Here is a 21,913-nt window from a genome sequence, read left to right as displayed (position 1 = left end):
ATCTATGTATTCAATATACATACTCAAACACGCACACTATTAAAACAGCAGAGAGATCATCTTGAATTAGAATGTAAGCCTTTCTCTTCTTTTTTCAAAAAAATATATAGCACATTACGTTTGTGATTTCTTGGGGGTTTGGGCGGACAAGAGGGGGAATTTTATTTTAATTTAAAATCAATGTTATCTATTGTCAATACTTCCAATAGATTTAAGGAAAAAAATGAATGAGATCCCTCTATAAAAGTTCCCTTTCCTCCCCAACTCAGGGGACGGACTTGTTCTTCAAATTAATTAGAAGGAAAGTCCTACAAGAAATACAGCTGGTCTCAGTAACATCTGCCTTATACTTTATTGTTTGGGTTTCCATTTCTTAATTTTTTGAGACCCAGATTCTTTTTTGTTCGTACAATGGAGATTAATTCGAAGACTAGGAAAGAGACAGTCTTTAGTTTTACCAATGCTACTCATCAATATGTTGAACACATGATCTGAGGATATTATTCTTAGTCCCCTCCAGACTTTGAGTCATTATGGTAATTTCTTCCCTTCTTGCAACTTCATAGTGCACAGCGCAGCCCCTATTTATGATGTGTTGAACAAAACACAACAAAGAAATAAAGAAGGGGTCAATAGAAACTGTTAGCTACAAACACGTTACAGGCAATATACAACACCAGCGGTTGAATATTGACCTCGGGGCATTAACTCTATATTGGCATGCCATGCTACAGCACATGAACACATAGTCATCTTTACAACACAGAGCGGAATTTAAGAGACTCACATAATTGCCTGCGAGAAGGAACAGGAGCACTTCCAAATGCTGTGCCCTGTAAATAAAACACATTTTTTTTTTTTTTGGAGCAAAGGATGTCAGATTAACAGCAGCAGCAAATGAAAAAAATGACAAGACATGAAGAAAATGAAGGCAGTGAAACGGAACAGAGACTGTTTAGATAGAGGAGCTTGTTATTACTGAAGAACTGCAGTTCCTATTTTCAGATAAACATAAATTATAGTGGAGAACGTTCCATGAGTAATCCATGCATCAGCAGACACAATGAACCAAAAAGAGAGAAAAAACAGAGTGAGAAAGAAAGAAGACAGAAAAAAAGTATCAGCATAAGACAGGCATGCTCACACTTGTCAGAAATTAAATTTGATGTAAAGGACAATGTACAGAGTATATATTAAAATGATTCCTTTACAAACATAAGAAGGCTGAATTACACCAATGTCTTAGCTGATACTGTTTGAAGGTAAAGTACATTTCAAACAGGTAGGAAGGAGAGCAAGCACAGTACAGTTTGGCTCCTGCCACTTCCTCCTCACCTGCTCTCCAAAATTCTTTACAAAGTCCTCACTGGGTCAGTTTGATGACAGCTGATAGGAAGCAGCTTTATTAAATCCCTGATCAATATATGCAGTATGCTCTTTCAGTAGATAGAGTGCTTCATCTTTTATGTATTATGCCAGCAATTACCACACATCTCTGAAATACCAACTGTGCATGTAAAGAAAATATGAATCAAATGCCAAGCAAGTCATACCAGTTGGGATCTGTAGGCAAGCCTCTTCCCAATGTGATCCCCTACCCCCGCTCTCCCCATCCACCCCCCAAAACCACCCCAAACTCAGAAAAACAAACCAATAACAGAAAGACATTAAAAGGATGACTATTTAAAGAGAAACTCTAGTGTACAAAATTTGAAGAGCAGTGTTAAAACAAACTATGTTGTCTCATTCTCAATCTAGACCATGAAGTATCAGCATATTTGCTTTGCTTCAAATTTGTGTCCAAGACTGCATCCTCCTTCCCAATGTAAAAGAGCACACTGATCATTTGGACTGGGCAGTCAAGGATGATTACTTACAGTAATATTTAGATTGCACTTATTACCTTAAAACAACAAAAAAATCAAATGCCTGAAACTTATGAGACTTGAGTGGAGCTTGGCTTCCTTTGAAGTCATTTGACTTCCACCAGCTTTTTGAATTCAAGGCTGGGAACTGATTTACCAGGCATTTAGACAGTGTCAGGTATTTGTTCTTTGAGATAGTTTTCTCTTTCAGATCTTGTAAAATCCTGTTTTCCTTTACCTAGAAAGAGTGAAGCATACATATGCATATCCAGAAAGCCGCAGAGAGAAACCATCTTTACACCACTGCTGGCATACCATTTTATTTAAGGAAAAGCAGAATAATTAGGATTATTCATCACTTCAGATGTCATGGCTGTGCCACAGAGACTACCACTCACTAAGCTGTGGCCACATGCAGCGCTGGGTAGCTCTGCAGAAACCATTTGTCCCACTATGCCTCAAGCTTGCCACTCTGAGACCAACTCCTTCCTGCAACTGTAGTAAGAGGTCACAGTCACCCCAACAAGTAGCCAAGGGGCCAAGCTGGTGTTAACTTGTCCTGGGGCAGCAAAAAACCCACTAGCTGCCTCCCTTGTTTCCAAGGTTGCATACACTGCCAGGAAAAGGCAGTAAGCTCTCCTATTTACCAGGCAAACAGTGCGAGCAGGCAATGTGCTCAAAGCCCTTCCCTCCAGGGCAGGCAGTGCCCTGCGAGTGCACTATCCCCCAAGCCCATAGTTATTTGTTGAGTTATTTCAGCACTTCCAAAGTCCACCTTTATCTCCAACTAACTTCTCAAGGTAGCCAGAGGACAAGTTGGTTTGTGTACCAAATCTAACCATATAGTCAGCACTTAAACCAGTTCTTCAGTGACTGCTAAGGCTTTACCAATTATTTCCAGTGCTCTCTTAAGTCTTTTGGAACCAAAATACAGTTATTTGAAATACTAAGAATACACGTATTCATCTAAAGCAAAGCTAGAAGTATTGAAAAATACACATTGCACAAAGGCAGTACCACAGCCTCCCCATTCTGTCAACTATAGTCTCTTCTGCTTTGCTTAAAGGCAGCTTTCTAGAAAAGCTGAGGTACGCAGTGGTACCTTATATTAAGGTACCTCCTGAAAGTAAGTTTTCAGTTCATCATTTAAAGACATTGAAATGATTTATGTAACCATATATAAAAAATAAAAGCACAAAGTAAATTGGTGTGACAGTGGTTAGCTGACTGCTTGCTTATTTAGCCAAAAGTACTTTTTTCCTATGCTTTGAATGTGTTGTAGCATCTACATTTTTTCACCCCATGAGTCAAAAAGAAAACATTTAAACAGCCTCAACTTACACAAATCCATCAACCAAAGAATTGGGAATTTAATTATTCATTGTTAGTTACTATTATCACTACTGACACCGCTCAAGTAATGTATTTCTAGTGACATAAAGCTCCTCTGAAAAGCAAGATGCCAATGAATTTGACTGCATTGCTTTTTCATGTTTCTGATTTCCAGAGTAAATGGCCTGCCAGGGGGAAAAGGATATATGCCTTTATCTTTTAATCAGGCCTTCCTTTCCTTTTTTCCCCTTATATTTCAGAAATCAATGTTATCCTTCAGTAACATCTGGCACAATGATAAGGAGCATTTTTCAAAACTAAGCCAAGTTTCAGATATTCTCCATGGAAAATACAGGCTCTCCTGGAACTCTTAGTAGTTCCACAGTTCTAATCACATATAGCTTTTTGTCTCCTGTCCTCTCTGTGTCATATAACACTTAATCTTAAAGGTGTCTAGGCTTCCATGATAGCGTCAGTGGTAAATACTATATTAAGTTTTCCAAGTGCCCTGTGATTCCTAGAAATGTAGACACTTACACAGGGATAAGATAATGCTATTAATAATGCAGAGGTATTGTAGATGACTAGTTACCTTGTAGTTACTAAGTTAATGATTCCTAAAAGCACATTCATCTGAAGATTCTAAGTGGCTAACCCTTCCCTACCTTTTTGCAGCATAATTTTAACTAAGAGATCACTTACAGAATAGCATCTCTCAAAATATTGCTCTTAGTATACAGTAAAGTTTGAATTTGGATTCATCTTTAAATACTGTTGCACGCATTAGGCTCACCACAGGACATTAATGTACGCTAAGCATTCCCATACATTTTAAATGTAACTCATTTTCATTCAAAATGTTTTGAAGTTCTTTTAGAGGGTACATAATACATGTTAACAATGGCATCTTCTAAACCTTTTATTATGTAAATGCACAGAACACAGGTGCACATTCAACATCTCAGGATCACTGTCCAAAATGATTTTTTTTGTTGTTGACCACTCTGCATATATCAGCTCAATGTCACTTAATTTTTTAATGCTAAAATCCCAGCAAGTCCATGCTGTCACTGATGAGAAGCAGGAAAAAAAGTTTTCATGGTGATTGTATCTTTTACCTTTCCTAACCACTTCAGTTAGTTCTAAAGACCTTTTTGACTTAACATACATAAATAAATCTCTTCCTGTTAATTCATTTAACATGGAATAAATTTTAAAAATTATCTTCTTGATGTTACTACATACATTATGCTTCCAACAAATACCAAAATAGTCTAATGAGCACAGTAAGTTACACTTCATCATCAGCCAATTAATGTGCCAGTGTAAGGAAACTGAAAAAAAAAGTTGCTGTTTGTGATCAGAGACCTTCTGGAGGGAAGGCTTAAAAATGGACAGCCCCTAAATTTCACCTTTGAACACACAGGTGAGGAGAAAAGAGTCATCAGTACCTGACAACTCAGAGCTTAACAGCCAAGAAAGAATCCATCAAGATCCAGAAGCCTCTAAAAGTGAAGCTGTCAGGATGCCTCATTTATAACACCTGGCCTATTCAGTAGACCAATGAGGGAAATACAGGTTTTAGGACTGCGTCGCCCATGAACACAGTATGATGAGAAAATACACCTGCTTGGGTCTTGATTCCTGCCTACTTACATCCTGTGGCACAAAAACCCCAAGTATCGAGATTTCAGTCTGAAGTGCTTGCTGGCCTGCTGGTCTGGGAGGGCCAGAGTTCATCCTCTAGAATTGAAGTGCTAAACCAGTCAGCATCTTGTCTGTAGATGCAAAGTACATTCAGACAGTTTTTTGAATTAAAAAAAGAAAGAAAAAAAAAAGGCTTAAGTGCTCTATGCAACCATATTAATTTATTTAATATTTACCATAGCATCAGATGCTCAACTAAGCACTAACCAGTTAGTTAACTCATGCTTAGGATAGATTGCCTAGGAGTGTTCCCTTTGAAAGCAGGGAAAAGACTAATTTTTCTATACGTTCCTGTGCCATACAATTCAGTGCTACAGTCCGTGTTCCTCAGAAGGAAAAAATAAGAGAGGTTTTTATTTTATCTTTTCTGCCTCCATATAACATATTCTTAGCATCCCCTCATTGTTAATGCAAGAATGTTTGATTATCCAAAACATCCCTAAAATGAATGTGGATTTTATGCACCACACAAGCACTGTTGTTCTGTTTACATTCCTTCAGTCAGTCATTTACAATTTCTTTTCACTTAGCTTTCAGAAATGCAATGAGAACATTACAAAACTCTGTTCTTTTTGAAAACACTATCAATTTTTAATCTTGTCAAGGTGAGAGTATGACACAGTTTCCATCAGAAGTCATAGTTAAGTATTCACTGGAAGCTCCAATGAACTCCGCAAGGGAATCTGGCATTTAGTTTCCACAGCTATTTTATTTCTCGCATCCTCACATTGAACAAAACCAGTTACTGTCAATTTTTTAAAGTAACGACCACAAACACCAGCCAGCCTAAATATTTGTGACTGGAGCTATTCTGGGACAACAGCAGCAATGAAGTCCAAATGAAAAGGGTTCATAATGCAACCTATTCAATGAAGCAAAACATCCAAGGATGTATTAGTTTGCTGTTCGAATGAAGCCTTTCAGTAAAATACTTCAATGATTGCATATGTTTCCCTACATCTCTCAGAACTCTGAAGTAATGAGTTCACCTGTTATTAACTGCATATAGAAACTGAAGTCCTCTGGGTTCACCTTGAGCAACTTGGAAGTCCTAGTACTGCAATATATGAAATTATCAGATCAATCCAGCTGAACTGAATACCCCGTTTGCAGCATAACTACACAAATATTGCTGTTCTTTTTGTATCACTTTCTATGAGGAATCTGCACAAAGATGTGTATTGACAACAGACCAATCAATGACAGAAGAAAATAAAAGATAGCTCATGACCCACCAAATAAACGCTTTTCCAGTAAATGCCCTCTTTTCTCTTAGAACACCCACCCACCTATTACACAGTTAAAAAGGCACTAAATTAAAAAAAAAAAAAACAAAAAAACCCCAAAAACAAAACCAAAAAAACCCCCAAACCCAAACACACACAGACCCCACATCCTCACTGCCAGATGATGATTTTTAAAGAGGTTACTCATGGTAGGCAACATTTTCCCTAGACAAAACGCATAATACTTTGACATTAACTTTGAAAATCAACATATCCCTTTTTCTTATCATAGAAATTAGACTGATAGCTCAGAACATTTCAGAACACTACTAAGAATAAAAAGCATAGTCTTAAATGACAGGCTTTACTGAAGTCTTAGTTATTACCATAAAAAACTGTTCATCTGATCTCACAAGAGTTCTGAAACATAATTCCTTGTCAATACATGATGGCATAATACCACTGATAAGTAAGATTTCCCAGACACAAAAAAACTTGCTAGATCACTACCACATTCTCCTGTAAGGGCAGAATGTGTTTCTCTCATAAATAGTGCAAATATTAAAATGGTAAGCTGTGCTTTAATATGATAGCTTTCACTTGTTTCATGTAGCACTTCACTGGTTGAGTATATCAATGAAATGATGCACAGAGTAGTGTGCTGCTACTCTTGAGTTCAGTAGTGAGTTCAGTAAACACTGTCTTGGACTGACTACTTTTCTAATGCAATGTCACTCTTAAATGGTTCTTAAAAAAATATTTAATTCAATATGACATTAGCATGTCTCCAGATATCATGGTGCCACCATATTCTAAACCATACAGACTCTTACCAAACTTCATGTCCTTTCTCCAAAGTTTCGGTTTTGGTGCAAGAAACATGCTCATTAACACCTTCTTGATTACTGGATTTTACTGTGCACACTCAACCATCTAAGCATAAACATCTCAAAAGCCTTTGCACAACTGAAGACCTATATGTAGCTCTTCAGCATCTCCTCATTACCATAACATGATCCATGGCCCCCTTAACATAAACATTGCCTCTTCCAACCACATTTAGAAAGCAGCTTGTAACAGCTGATTTTACCACGTGAGTTCCTACTCAACTCTCCACCTTGGTACTAATGTCCCACCACTTATTTTTCCATAAATGCCTGAGGTGCCTTCTGTAGGTTTCTTCATTTCAGGCCATGGAAATTCACTCATTGTTTTTTTTAAGATTTTTACCATTTTGACAGAAAAACCTGCTCTTTGTCACATCACCTATTTTTGCATGAGTTGATTCAATGGGACTATGTTAGTTAGGATGCTCTGCCCTGTTTTCTACCCAAAATTCATATACTGCCTTTTAGCCTTCACTCCACTTTTCATCTTAAAAAAATTCCTATTTAAAATTTTAAGTGCTGATACCATTTCTACTTATGTAGAAACCATCCATCCTTCAGGCTTATTTTGACAAGTTGAAGAAATGATCATTTGAACACAGAAGGAGGTGGAGAGTTTGATACTTTGGAATAATAATCATCTGCATAAATATAAATGAAAAATTGTAGTCAAAGTAGTAGTATCAAAGAGGAAGATCAAGGCTTTAAAGCAAAACTAAAGCAAAACTCAAGCAGAACAGGAATTCTTTTTTCCTTAAAAAAAGATTGGATTAGAAAATACTAAAAAAACCAAGCAAACAAAAAAACCCCACTACTTTTCACAAGCAATTGTTTACAACTTAATCTCTTTTATAGCATTATCCAACTTTAATAACAGCCAACATTCAGTCTTTACAATCCCTCTGATGAAAAACTGCTTATCATTTGTGTCTTTTTCCTTTATTAGATTTCAGATTGCAATGTGTTTTACCTTAAACAAAGAAAGAAGAAAAAATATTTTGTTCCTATGGTGGCCTGAAATATCACAACACCTTCATACAACTCCAAAATATTTAAAGCTATCTGCAATTGAAGATGATAGCACAGCAATCACACACATTTATTCACTTTTTTTTTTTTTTTTTGAAAGCTATGCCAGGCATGAACAAAATTACTAAAAGAAAATAGCCTCAAGAGCAAATACTGCTCCATAGTCTATACATAGATTAATATAAATATGTTCCTCCTCCAAATATCTTCCAAACTGAAGTTATAGCTCAATAAGGAAGACATATTTCCATCTTAAAGTTATCAGTAAATATTTTACTAGCAGTCTCTTGGCACATTTTCAACTCTGAATCAACATTTACATGCACTTTTCAGCAATCTGCTTCCACATATCAGTGAAAGATCCTAAAATACACTTTCACACCACAGTTTGGATTGCAATCTCATAAGGCCAAACTACACATACTACGTTAGATCTAGATACAATTAGACAAGGCAATAACAGTCTTTCTGGGTACCTACAGTCCCTTATGTGATAGCAATAGGATAATTGTTTCAAATGCATAATCCAACTAATGTTTCTGTAGAGCTAGCTTGCATTTATTAACTGAATACTTCCTTGCAACTATCTTACAACAATCTGCTCAGATTGCTTAGGTAGAAATTTCTTACAAATTGTGAATTCCTGCATGCCTCAACATCTGCTGAAATACTGTTCTTCCATTTTAAAAAAATTATTTGTAACACAATGAAAACTGCACAAAATAGGAAAATACTAACTCATTTGGAGACATCTCATTCACACTAGAGATGTTATATTATATTAATTTCTTAATCACTTTATGACCTGTCTGATTCTTTATCCTCTCAGGGGACTTAAGACAACTTGAATTTAGCTATCCCTGTCTTCAAGCTTGTGCAAGTTGTTCTAAAGCCACCCTGCTTTGCTCATTTAAGTCCTTCATGAACTTGGTCTTACAGGTCTCTTAGGCGCTATTGCCTACGACATCTTTCATTTAGAGCATATTAACTGTACTCACTTCAGTAAAAGTGTTTCTATTTTAGGACTGTGCATTGGAAATTCAGACCAAAACTGCTGGGCAGCCTCAGTACTTAATCAATTTCCACCCCTTCTCTCATTCTTATCTGCCCCCCATTCCTGCCAAAAGCTGCCCTTCTGCTGACAGTCTGATCCAGGCTAGTACCATATATTTAGGTCCCCTTACTTGCACTAATTCTTCTATGAATGGCCACTTTTTGTCTGCTTGTACCTGGTTCATAACTATGATATCCAGTTCTGCAAAGTGATGTGCAGCCATTGTTTGGCAAACATACAAGATCGTGTTGAAAAGAACAACAACAAAAAGGAATTCATTGCATTATACAGGAAGTCAGTCTGGCATATATTTTAAGGGCAATTAGACGTCTTCCATGCAATAAATTGTCACATACATTAGACTGCCACAGACGAATAAAACCCCACCATTTAATTTGTTTAATGTTGGAAAAATACATTTTGCTGTTCAGTTCTGTAGGTGGCTTAAAGAGTCATGGGTACCTCACCACCTCTCAGAGTGCATTAGCTGTCCAAGTGGGGTGGATGTCATTTCTTATGTGAACCATTTGGCTGGAAGCAACCCCTATGGGTGAATCTGATACTGTTCAGGAATACATATAGTGATTCTGAGACATGGCTACACAGGGTTTTGGGGTTTTCTTTAAGACTGGTCTTATTCACCCCTAAATTACTGCCTGCTTCAACCATAGGAAAATTTCTTCATTAGATTCAGAGGGAGGCAAAAAGGCAGATTATTCTGTTTGTGAAGTTAATTCTTTTGGCTTCCCTTTTTTAGCTGCTGTAGATTTTATCTACCCAACTGCCCTCATATATATACATACATATGAAAAGTATGTCTGGAACATACAAGTAACACTTCAAAAATGCATGAGGTGTAGATGTACATGCATCCTATTGATTGATTATCACAGAATCAGCACCATTCTGTTTGGAAGACACCTCAGCTGGTCACCTAGTTCCCGCTCCTGCTCAAAGCCATGTGTCAACAATGAATTATGACTTAACCACCCCTAAATTAAACATTCAATAGAGCAAAGGGGAGAGACCTTTGGGTGATTATATCTAGATCAGAAAATAACACTGCAGTAAATCTTTGTATAAAGCTTAACTGAATGCTGAGGGATTCACATTCCAATTTTAATTTAGAGTTAGAACCTAATGCTGAAGCACATGTTTACTGCTACCTTTTCAGCTCATATTTCCACTAGAGCTCATTTATTTCTAAAAAAAATACCTCCTGTGCCTTCATAAAAAACAGTGTTAGCACTAAAAAGAAATATATGCCAATGAACAACAAATGTGTGAAATTTGGACTTTTCTCCCTATTGCAAACTGCAAATCTATTCACATGCTTAGAAAGTGCAGACCTGCAGCATTTGCTTTGCCACATTAAATAAATGTTTCCACAATTCAGTATACTATTTCCTGTAATGGTCTCTGTTTGAAATATCCCAGCAAGACAAACTCATTTTCTTATTTTTAAGGGGTGAATATGAAGTTTGTACAAATCACCATGAATGCGATTACCACTGCAGGTTTCGATGTGTTTACTTTACAGGTCTGACCAAAAGTTATGGGAAATCTTTCACACCCCAAAGTACTTTCTTCTTGTGTAATCTCAAATACAGTATGGACCTCTAGATATGTATTAGTTGTCCATATGAAGTCAGCCACTCACAGTCCTCAAGCTGTATGAGAACATTTAAGTCAAGTTCATTTTAAGTTTAATTGTCATAAATAACATGAGTAGATAACAGAAATAACATGGTAACATAAATAAGGAGTTATTAAACTAATTTGATGGCTCAATTGGGAAAATGAGGATTATAGTTGAAAAATACATCTACGGAAAAAAGAAATCACATGATTATACACAAGAAACAGTTGACTGACTGTCAGGGAGAAAAGGAATGTTTATTAGAAGATGGAAAATCTCAGTCAGTATGAAAGCAATTGCCATCAGACCGATGCTTGATGGCCTTCATGAAACGGTGTTAGTACTCCTGGACCTAACTGGTAAATGCTCATATTCCAGCAAAACACTACTGCAGGGGTGTGGGGATTAGGTAGGCAAGGAGGCAGAAAACAATATCATCTTTACTTGATAGAAAAATAAAAAATTGATTGGCCACAAGGTCTCCTCTTATGCCCAAGAACTGAAGCAAACTGTTATTTGAGAAAGATTTTGCTGTTGAGATCTATGTTAATTTGTATCACCTTCAAACAGAAGGCTTCTTTTTTCAGACTGTTGATTCAGCTTCATTTCAAAAACAAATTAAAATATAAATAAAACACATACTATACAAGAAAAGGCACATGATTCTGGATACATCTCATTTTGATTTTATTTTACAGGCAGTGTGACAAGCTCTCAGAATTTAATTTCAAACTGCCTGGCAGGAAATGTCTTAATTTCTCAGCTCCTGAAGACAGGTATCATTCCTGTCTATTCTTTTCCCTTAAAAAGAAGATCTTTCTTTTTTTGTTTTCAACACAGGTAGATAAGAGTGTCTTGCCAGTTGAACCTTACAAAGAGTAATAATTAAAAAAACCAAACAACAAAACAGCATGCAAAAATTGTTATGATTCCCATATCTAAACCATAGTCTGATTGATGTGTTCATGCTTTGATCCACTTTTTTTCAGCATCTGACCTTCTGAATTGGTACAATAAAATATGATTCTTTGTTGAACAGATGATCAATTGTGGAAGTTTGCTATTAGATTTAGCTTTGCTGTTTCTTGTCTTTGTTTTCATTTAGTTTTATATATATATGAGTTCATTTGACTTATGCTCACCTGAGCAATATAGTATTTCACCTTTTCTGGCATGTCCGGATGGAGATCAGTGATGAGTGCTGTCCCTCAGGGGTCCGTAGTGGCACCAGTGCTCTTTAATATCTTCATCAATGAGATAAACAGTGGGATTAAGTGCACCCTCAGCAAGTTTGCCAACGACACCAAGCTGTGCAGTGCAGTTGATATGCCTGAGGGTTGGGATACCATTCAGAGGGACCTGGACAAGCTCAAGAAGTGGGTGAAGATCATGAGGTTCAACAAGGCCAACGGCAAGGTCCTGGGTTGGGGTAAACCCTGGTATCAATACAGGCTGGGGTATAAAGGGATTGAGAGCAGCCCTGCCGAGAAGGACTTGGGGGTACTGGTGGATGAAAAGCTGGACGTGAGCCAGCAATGTGCACCTGCAGCCCAGAAAGCCAACCATATCCTGGGCTGCATCAATAGAAGTGTGGCCAGGAGTTCGAGGGAGGTGATTCTGCCCCTCTACTCTGCTCTCATAAGACCCCACCTGGAGTACTGCATCCAGCTCTGGAGCCCCCAACATAAGAAGGACATGGACCTGTTGGGTCCAGAGGAGGGCGACAAAAATGATCAGAGGGATGGAACACCTATTCTATGAAGAAAGGCTGAGATAGTTGGCGTTGTTCAGCCTGGAGAAGAAAAGACTCTGGGGAGACCTTATTGCGGCCTTTCCATACTTAAAGGGGTCTTATAAGAAAGATAGGGACAAACTTTTTAGTAGGGCCTGTTGCATTAGGACAAGGGGCAATGGTTTTAAACTAAAAGAGGGTAGATTCAGACTAGATATAAGGAAGAAATTTTTTACAATGAGGGTGGTAAAACACTGGAACAGGTTGCCCAGAGAGGTGGTAGATGCCCCATCCCTGGAAACATTCAAGGTCAGGCTGGACAGGGGTCTAAGCAACCTGATCTAGTTGAAGATGTCCCTGCTTAGTGCAGTGGGGTGGGACTAGGTGACCTTTAAAGGTCCCGTCTAACCCAAACTATTCTGTAATTCTATCATTCTATGTAATACAGGGCTACCCAGCATCTTTTTACAGAAGTCTTTTAGCATAGTGTTTCAACAGCATCTTAGCTGTTTAAGGAGTTTATTGAAAAAAAAACCAACACAACCTTATACATGGCTGCAGGGAATTACTCTGTTACTAACCAGTGTGGTGCTATTACTACCTGAATATTTCTGTTGCTATTTGATTTTATACTTTCTTAAACTGGTGAGGGCTGGCACACCTTTCTCTATTCCATTTAGTCCTGTCCCTTCCTCAAAATTCATCTAGAAATAATCAAACACTATTTTTTCCAATCTCTTATACCAAAGTGCTTTCAAAACAAGTGAATGCCTTGTAACTACATTAAAACATTCTGAATGCAGCTCAGTCCCTCGCCTTTGTTCCTTGTCAGATGCCCTGACATCTTGTTAATGCATATTTCCCTAAGAATACAATGCTGCATGCCTCACACAAAGGGTGTGTAGCATAACAAAACCTAATTTGGCTCCAAACATTTCTTCCTTCCCACGCTCTGTGATTGAACTGATATTTTTATGCAGTCCCAATATGGAAAAGTCTTTTTACCACTTGATGCACTAAGACTCATTATTGTAATTAGATTTACTGGTAGTGCATATGCCATAATAAATTCCAACTTTTTACTGAATGGACAGTAGGCTATGAGGAAAAAAATATGTATCTATTTTACTAAGTAGCTTCATCAACAAGGCACAAAACCAGAGAAAACTAGGGGTGGGGTGGGAACAAAAATGAGGAAACAGAAGAAATGGAGAAACTTGGGGAGAAGTTGATGGACTAAATGTCTGCATCTCTTATTAGAATCAGTAACAATGCCAAAGTCAGGAAGACCTCAGCTACAGCATATGGATGATGCTAGTAGCTGTGTGGAAATTACTTCCAATAAACACAGCTCCAAACATGACTGAAAATAAGGCAGGTGACATTTCTACTTTGAACTCCAAACTGCTGAAGGCATTTCGGGTTTAGGTTTGGGGATCTTTGAAATTCTCATTTGATTAGAGAAGATTCACAGCGACATCTAATGCATCTTTGTGCAGCTGGAGATACATTAAAGCTGTGTCTAGTCTTCTAATTGAAACTTCATAAATTCCCAAATCACGGATATAACTCTACTACAAAACAGATGAGATTAGATATGAAAAAAGAGTAACTATTGGAAAGAAGGTTATTAAACACAGTAGAATTCAAACCTGTATGATAAGGCAAGATATTACAAGGGGTCTTTTGGTGAGGGGAGTGTTAGTTACACACATACATACACATGGGATTTGATACCATACCAAAGTTTTCAGAAGTACCACAAAAATGACAGTAACATCTGTTTGTTTTCTGTATCACTGACAACAGTCACCTTGACTTTTCCTTATTATCTTGAGGTGGGGTTTTTTCTTTTTTACATAGACTTGAGGCTATGTAACTGTCAAAGAAAGGATACCAGTTATTAAGAACTAATGATGACGGACAAAACTGTCCTAGAGTGATAGTTGTAAAGGTAATGACAAACATGAGTTTTCAAAATGTTTCTCCTCTCCTTTTAGAGAATGTCTACTATAGTAAGAAGGAGGTATTACCAAGAGCATGAAGTATACATGCAGCAGCTTGTCAGGGGGTTGAGGGCACTTTTTTCTGTCTCCCAATTTAACAAACATTTAAATTGACATTTAAAGGGAAATCAAAGAAAAGAAACCCAACTCCTTTAACTTTGAATATGCTCTATGAATTAGAAGTCAAAAATTTCTCATAACAGTACCAACGGGGTATTTGTTCATCCCATCAAAGCACTTGTACCTCTGAGTACTTCTTGTCAGAGTACCTATCTCAATAAAACAAGAGTTTATTATAAACAACAACAAAACTGTAACTGCAAAAGCTATTTTAAAAGCTGCCAAGGCATGATTAATAACAACTAATGTCACATTTAGAAATCAAATCCTCATTTACATATCATCCACTGCCCAAATGATACACCTCCAAATAGAGATCCCATCTTTATAGAATTGCTTTTTTTGAAGTGAAACCCATACAATCAAACTGGTTTATTTCACTAGCCACCAAGAATCATACTTGAGAATCACAAATTATTAGCAATTTTATGGCACACAATATTTCAGTATTTTGACACACAACCACATAATTAGCTTGCAGTGAAAAGAGGCGCGGCTCTAGCGATACTTTGAGTAACTTAAAAACTTCGTGAACACACGAGTGAAACTTCTCAATGTGGCTCATGTACCCAAGCCTACAAAACAGGAATATTCTTTTTCTCCAACAGAATATATAGTGCACACTCACACTGCCACTACTACTTCCTCAGTCAGACATATAGCAGGGAAATATTTCACACAATCCTTACTTTGAGAAGCTCTTCAACTTCTTTTTCAGAAACTCATAACAACTCTAACAGAGAAAAGGCAGAGAATGGATGGTGAAGAGATAACACCTGTCGAGGAACCATAGTTACTACTAAGCAACCATCTTCTCCCCTTCACATGGTACCTACAGTCACAGAAGGAAGGGTCGATGGGAAGGCCATCTAAAATGTAGGGGAGGGGGAAGCAAGGAGATTTGAAACTGCTGTTCATTTTCAACATCTACTAACCTCCAAGACTTCAAAATCTTCACAAAATCCAGGTCAGGTAGAGAAAAAAAAAAAAAGAAGAATTTTGCATAGCAAGCTCTACCTTTCAAAGCTCAAGAAGAATAAGGTGCTTAAAGTATGAAAATCCTCCAGTTTGCAGCATGTCAGTGGAGTTCCACCCTACTGTGAAGCAGATGCAAAGAGGCACTCAAAGGAAAACGTAAATTGCCCAGAAAATAAATGTTACGTTGTACATGGAGGTAACTTCAATGACCCAAGACCCAACCAATATTCACTGTGGGAAGCAAAGGAAAAAGCATAAGGCATGTCAAGGAAAGACAAGTTTAAAGGTTTTGGAGATCAGCAAAGAAACACACCACCCACCCAAGTATAAGCAACAATGTACTTGCAATTAGAGAGATCGAGCCAGCTGCAAAGCAGTCTGAAAAGGAAAATCACATGAATTTGTTGACCCTGCAGCAATGGATACAGTCAAAATAGAAATGAAGAATGAGAATTGAAGGATTGTAGCTCAGAATTTCACCAATTTCCTGTTTTCTTGTGCTTTACTAACATGGATAAGGCCACCAAGGTCTTGCTTGTGCTCCCAGAGAGAACCTGGTTTGTGCCCAGGGCCATAGAGGTGGAAGGTTAATGTACTGACTCGCAGCACCGGCTCACCATTTCCACACAAACATTCACATGTCTCATTTGAATAGCTTTGTGTCTAGCTGAGCTAGTGCTAGTTAAAATGTGCCAAAACCAATTAGTGAATAAAGATGCTGCTATAGCAACGGCATCTAATTTTCCAATTAGTAATAATTGCTGAAACACCTGCCATAAAACATAAATACATTTGGATTGGGGGGTATCTGAAACAAATTTTGCTTTAAAGTTGTGGTTTTTTTAAATTTACCTTTATCATGATAATGAAAGTGAAGAAAGTGCCAGTTCTATTTTTCCTGCTATCAAATGTAATACAAATAGGCAAAGTATTATTTATTTTTAAGAGAGTCCAAAGAAAGTGTCCTGAAGTCTTAAACTAATTAACTATGCTGTGCTTAGAGATTCCCAGGCAAGAAAAATTCCAGATGGCAGTCAGTTTACAATGAAGAAGGGTGCAATGAATGCAATATTGAAATACCACCTGTAAGATGCAAATGCTCTGATTTTCAGAGGAAAAGACAAAGCATATAGTAGTGCTATGGTAAACAATCGTGGAATCAGGCAAGATATAGATGACCATATTCACCCTAGACATGTTCTGAAATCTGAACATATATTTTTACATGTAATTTTGAGCATATCTCTACTGTCCAGTTCCAGTCACAAATGGAAATGGGACTCACATTTGGTCTGTGTTGCACCTAGAATGTTTTTAGCACCTTCTCGTAGCAGCCACTATCCAGCCACACATTGGAAGCAACTGAAGTCAGTGAGCTGATGCTGATTTCCACTCTTAGATAGCAGCAGTGGATGAGAGTGTAAATTCCCATGGTCTTCACGTACTTAAATTTTCTGTATTTCAAACATTTTCCCTTGCTCCCTGCCCATGTAGCAGGGATTATGTAGTTTTCCAGCACTTCTCAAAAGTTATTTTGAGACTTATCTGTGATTGTTCCCCTAAGTACATTCTCATACACACAGAATTAAAAATAATGTGAGTAATGCGATGGAAAAACATAATCATAACACACTGATGTTTATAAATAATTTTTCAAACACATTAAATATGGGCAACATGCAATCCTTGAGGAAAGAGGAGAAAAGTAGGGGGGGTATTATTTCCTACACAATTACTGTGCCCCAACTTTCTGATTTTTTTCAGAACACTAAAACCCAGGGCAACTCTACGATCAGGCTCTTATAGGTTTCAGAGAGGGAGAAGAAAGTGTGCTATTTTCTCCTTTGTAGTGAAATGATTGATCATACAATGGCAGAGCATTTCATATTGGTCAGCAATTCAGACTGTAAAAGACCAACCACACATTAGTTCCCTGCTTGTAAGAGCCTAAAATCACACATAAGGATTCCCATTTAAACTTCTTCAGAGATCCTAACTGGAGTGAATGTAAGCAGTTAATCAGAAAGGCAGGTTTCACAACAAATGTAATAAATTCCCAAATGGTCAAGCCCAGCAGTGCTTCTTGAAACAGCACCAGCAGTAACTGCAGCAAACAGATGTTGTTGTTTCACAAAGATAAGTTTTAACAAACACTTTAAGACATGGCTAAAAAATAATGTTTCTGTATCACAACAGAATTTTGACTTGTTTTTTTGATTTGAACAGAAAAGGAGTAGAACAGTGGTAAAGATAAATTTACACTTTTAGTGACATACACTGCTCACCGCATTTACATTCGTAAACTGGTTATGCCATCTGTTGGGACCAACAGAAACAATTTGTAGATTTTTTTTTCCTGGTTTTTTTTTTAGCTTATTAAAAATAAGTTGCTTTTTGTTGCTTAAAAAAAAATAGAAAAGAATAATTTAGCACTTTAAAATCAAATATTTGACATGAAAAAACAGCTGTTACTACAGCAGACAGTCAAGAGCAGGAAAAACTAATGGTGTTTTAATATTCTGTTTTGCAAACGACCTAATTAACTTTTTACAGAAGCGTCCTCTAAGTTACATACTAGCGTATTGTGCTTCAGAGTTTCAATAACATGTTAACTTCAATAATTTATATAAAATGACGGTCCTTGCCCAGTTATTATTCCTGAACTCCGAAGGGACATCTTTGGATAGAGGGACTTGTCTAAAAATTACTATTTCATTAAGCAATTCACTTTCACTTCACCTTTGAAAGGTGATGTCACAGTGACAAATACATTTTGAGAGAACAAAGTTTGTGATAAAGGCTCTTGCAGCATTATTAATTACATCCACACTCTGAATGCTTTAAAAATAAGATGTGCTACCTTTCTATGCTTAAACCACATTAAGGCACATAAGATGCCACGGAAGCTATTGGAAATCTTACCATTGAAAGGAACACAGTGCAGGACATAAGCCCACTTGCTTTTAAGCACTGGTAATCTCATTGACACTGATAAAATTAGTCATGCTTTGAAAATTAAGTGATTAAGCATATTCTTAATTTTTTTCCTGGGCTGGACCTCTAGGTAATAGGCTTAACACACTGCACAGGCTGCACATAGCTTTTACATGATGGAGTATGTTTTAAAACAAACCAAAAGGTCAAGTACACTGTTTATCTCTGGTCCTTTTGAGCATGTTAGTCTTTCAGGGGGATAATTATGAATCGTGCTCTCTGGAAATGCCCAGGCTAGCATGAGAATTAAAGGAGGTAGAAGATATGCAATTACTTCACAAAAGGACAGATCTACAAAGAATCAACGATGGGCTACACTGTAGGGAATAAGCAGAGTTAAGATTTGTATTGTGAATTAAGATTTAATGAATCCCCGGGCAAGTTTTATCAAAGAAATTAAAGGAAAGGGAAGAGAAAAAGACGACTGCTTGATCATGGATTAGCTAAATGAAAATGCTATGTATGTTAAAAATAAAATCCATCCAAGACAGAGTGACCTTGAACATTTAGCAACAGCACTAATCATCAGGAGGTAAAATACTCTGTTATTTCAACGTAATGATGAATTGACTGCCATGAAAAGAAAACTACTTTGCAAGAATATTTCAAAATCACAGTGGCATATTTGTAATATGCATTTTCTCATAATAAGAGATTGCAAAATATGTTTTTTCTTTATGGGAAGCTTAAAAAAGGGAAGAGCCTTCTAAAACAACTAAAATAACCAATTAAGCATACAAAATTTTCAATAGAAGAACATCTATCTCTCTTTTCTCATATCCCTCCCAGAGACAGTAATCTAAAATTAGATGGGCACCGTATCACATCCAATACACAAATATAACTATCAAACACAATTATCTAAATGATGGTAAGAGTTCACTGCACAAAGTGATTTTTTTTCCTTTGATAACTATGCTAAGGAACTGTTTTTCAGGACAGAGCAAACAGAGTTTATGGACTGATGCAGATATATTATAGGCATAAAGTGGTTACTTAGACAAAACATTTCAATCAGTCTGTCACAGAAGTTGTTCCCTTTCCTATTTTCAACTGATGATAATTTTAAATATAATTGATGGTAAATTATTTGTGGAGCCGGGAACAAAAGCTTTCAAAATCATAAGTTTGAGGACATTTTTCAACAATTTTTATTCTATATTATACATAAACTGACACAAAGAACAGTGGGCAATGTTCTGTTCCCAACAAATTGAACTAAACCGTGAGAGATACAATCATAGCCCCAATCTCAAGTACCAAAATTGCTGATTAAGAACGCAGCTACTAAGGAGAAAAAGCGTGATCCAATGTCTTCTGAAAGAGCTCATCGAACACTGCACATTCCACAAAATAACAGCAACAATAGCAATTTTATTCTGTTTAAGAAACTCAATGTTCTTCTGTGAAATTGTGGGACAGAAAGTTCTCAATGGGAAGGCAAAGAATTTCAAAAGACTTAATTTCTGTAACTAGGGTCACAGTCAAAGGTGAGGCCAGAGGCATAAACCTGATGAGAAGCAGCATTACAGCTCATCCCCATGCCTTGATGGAAGCCATAGGAGTGTATCTGACCGTGCTCAAGCCCAGGCTAGCCAGAGGAGGCCCAGTCCCCACTTCTGTTCCCCAGCAAGAATCATTAAGCTGCAACTTCTATGATATCCTTGGCACCAGCAAGAGTTTAAGGCTGTAGAAACAGTTTCAGAAACAAAGTATTTTGTAGTTTTAAGGGTGGATCTCTCTGGATCTCTCACAAATTATTATGGAAAAGCAATTTTTAAAAAGTATGATTTAAGAAACAGAATAGTCAGAATCTTCACTTTTTTTCCCTCAGAGTTTAGTTTTTCTTTAGAAATGAGACCCTAAGGGAGTAGCTCCCTTCTGCATTAAACAAATATAAAACTTTAACAGTATTGAAGCTACTTTTCTATTGTATAAACACAGTATTACTAGATGGTAGTATAATAATTGAAGTTACAGTAACCAGAGAATAGCAAAGCACTGAAAACTCCTATCTACAAACAGGATAAAAAAGTAGTAAAGCAAGTGGCCATTTTCCTAATTTCATGTAACACACTGCTGTCAGACTACATGTCTTAAGTTCTGTATTTTGTTTTCCTTTCTCTGCACTTACTTGAAACAGATGAAAAGAATGCTCATTTTTATTTGCTATAAGAACCATGGGCCAGTAAATTAAGACTCCAAAATTCCCATTGAGATACGGTCTACTAAGAATTGTAAAGAGCAAGCCTAATCCCTTCCCTAAAATGATACTAACTCAGTAACAAGAACATATTTATGTTTCTCCTCTATTCAGGACACACTTGCAAATAAAAAAATAATTCTGCTCATTCAGTGATAGAAAAAGACTTTTTGAGGCAGTCTTCAAAAATCAAGAAATCCATATGCATGAATAGAAGCAGTAAATTGTGGCCCTGGTAGAAGCCATTTGGCTTTCAGCTTCACCTTCTGCTTTCTCCTTCTCTTCATAATGCAGCTGCTAGCAGCTGCCCTTTATTCCAATAAACTTTTGGGTACACATATATCCTCTCTGCCAGTCAACATAGAGACTCATTAGAGACAAACAAAGTGGAAGAAATTCCAAGCAGCATGAGAGAAATTCTGACCTACTGACGTCAACAGCAAAACCTCTATTTCTGTGTGACCAGCACATCGTCTCCACACACTTCCCCAGAGGGAGGTAAAGTGGTCTAATGGTTTCATCTCAAGTCAGAAAATATACAAAACTGCCAGATTTCAGGTACAACCCTGGGCAAGCCACACAGCTGCTCTCAATTTCCTCATTTTCAACATGCAGGTAATAAATCTGGCAAATGGAGACTGCCATAAAATAACTAAGCGTGATTATTGATTTTCGCCTTATAAAAGGCAAACAGTACAGACCCCAAGTTAAGGACATTGTAGCCCAGTGCTAGTAAGCAGGAGAACCTGGGAGGAGGAGGATTGTCTACTTTTATAATTATTGATTTTTATAGGGCACATATCACTTTACCACCTCGACACTTTTTAAATAGAGCTTCATAAGCAATTAAAAAACTAAACACAAGAACAAATGGACCTTATATAAATGCCAGTTGCAGACTCGCTTTAAAGGACAAAAATGAGAGAAATGCTATTAAGCAGGCTAAACATCAGAGACTCCGGAGTGCTTACACTTAGAGGAATACTTTGTTTTAGTAACATATCCTTAATCTAAGAGAGTTCACAGTTAATTGTATACCTGTGAGGAACAATCTCCATGGATTTCTGAATTCTATAAATGCCAAAAACTGAAGGAGGCTTTGTTCTGTACATCCTATTGGGGAGATCCATGAAGAACAGCT

At 37.1% G+C, this 21,913-nt stretch overlaps 1 protein-coding gene across 2 annotated transcripts in view; it reads right to left on the bottom strand.

Moving 5' to 3' along the window:
* Positions 1-21,913, bottom strand: part of CCSER1 (coiled-coil serine rich protein 1) — a 735,482-nt gene that overhangs the window by 152,896 nt on the left and 560,673 nt on the right. For both annotated transcript variants that reach the window (XM_075030636.1, XM_075030670.1), the window contains exon 12: positions 788-833. In XM_075030636.1, coding sequence (XP_074886737.1) covers positions 788-833 — 46 coding nt within the window. The remainder of the gene's footprint in view (positions 1-787; positions 834-21,913) is intronic.

The sequence above is a fragment of the Buteo buteo genome, chromosome 1, assembly GCF_964188355.1.
Source record: "Buteo buteo chromosome 1, bButBut1.hap1.1, whole genome shotgun sequence".
NCBI lineage: Eukaryota > Metazoa > Chordata > Aves > Accipitriformes > Accipitridae > Buteo > Buteo buteo.
The sequence above is the reverse complement of the archived record's forward strand: the minus strand, read 5'-3'. Positions and strand labels throughout refer to the sequence as shown.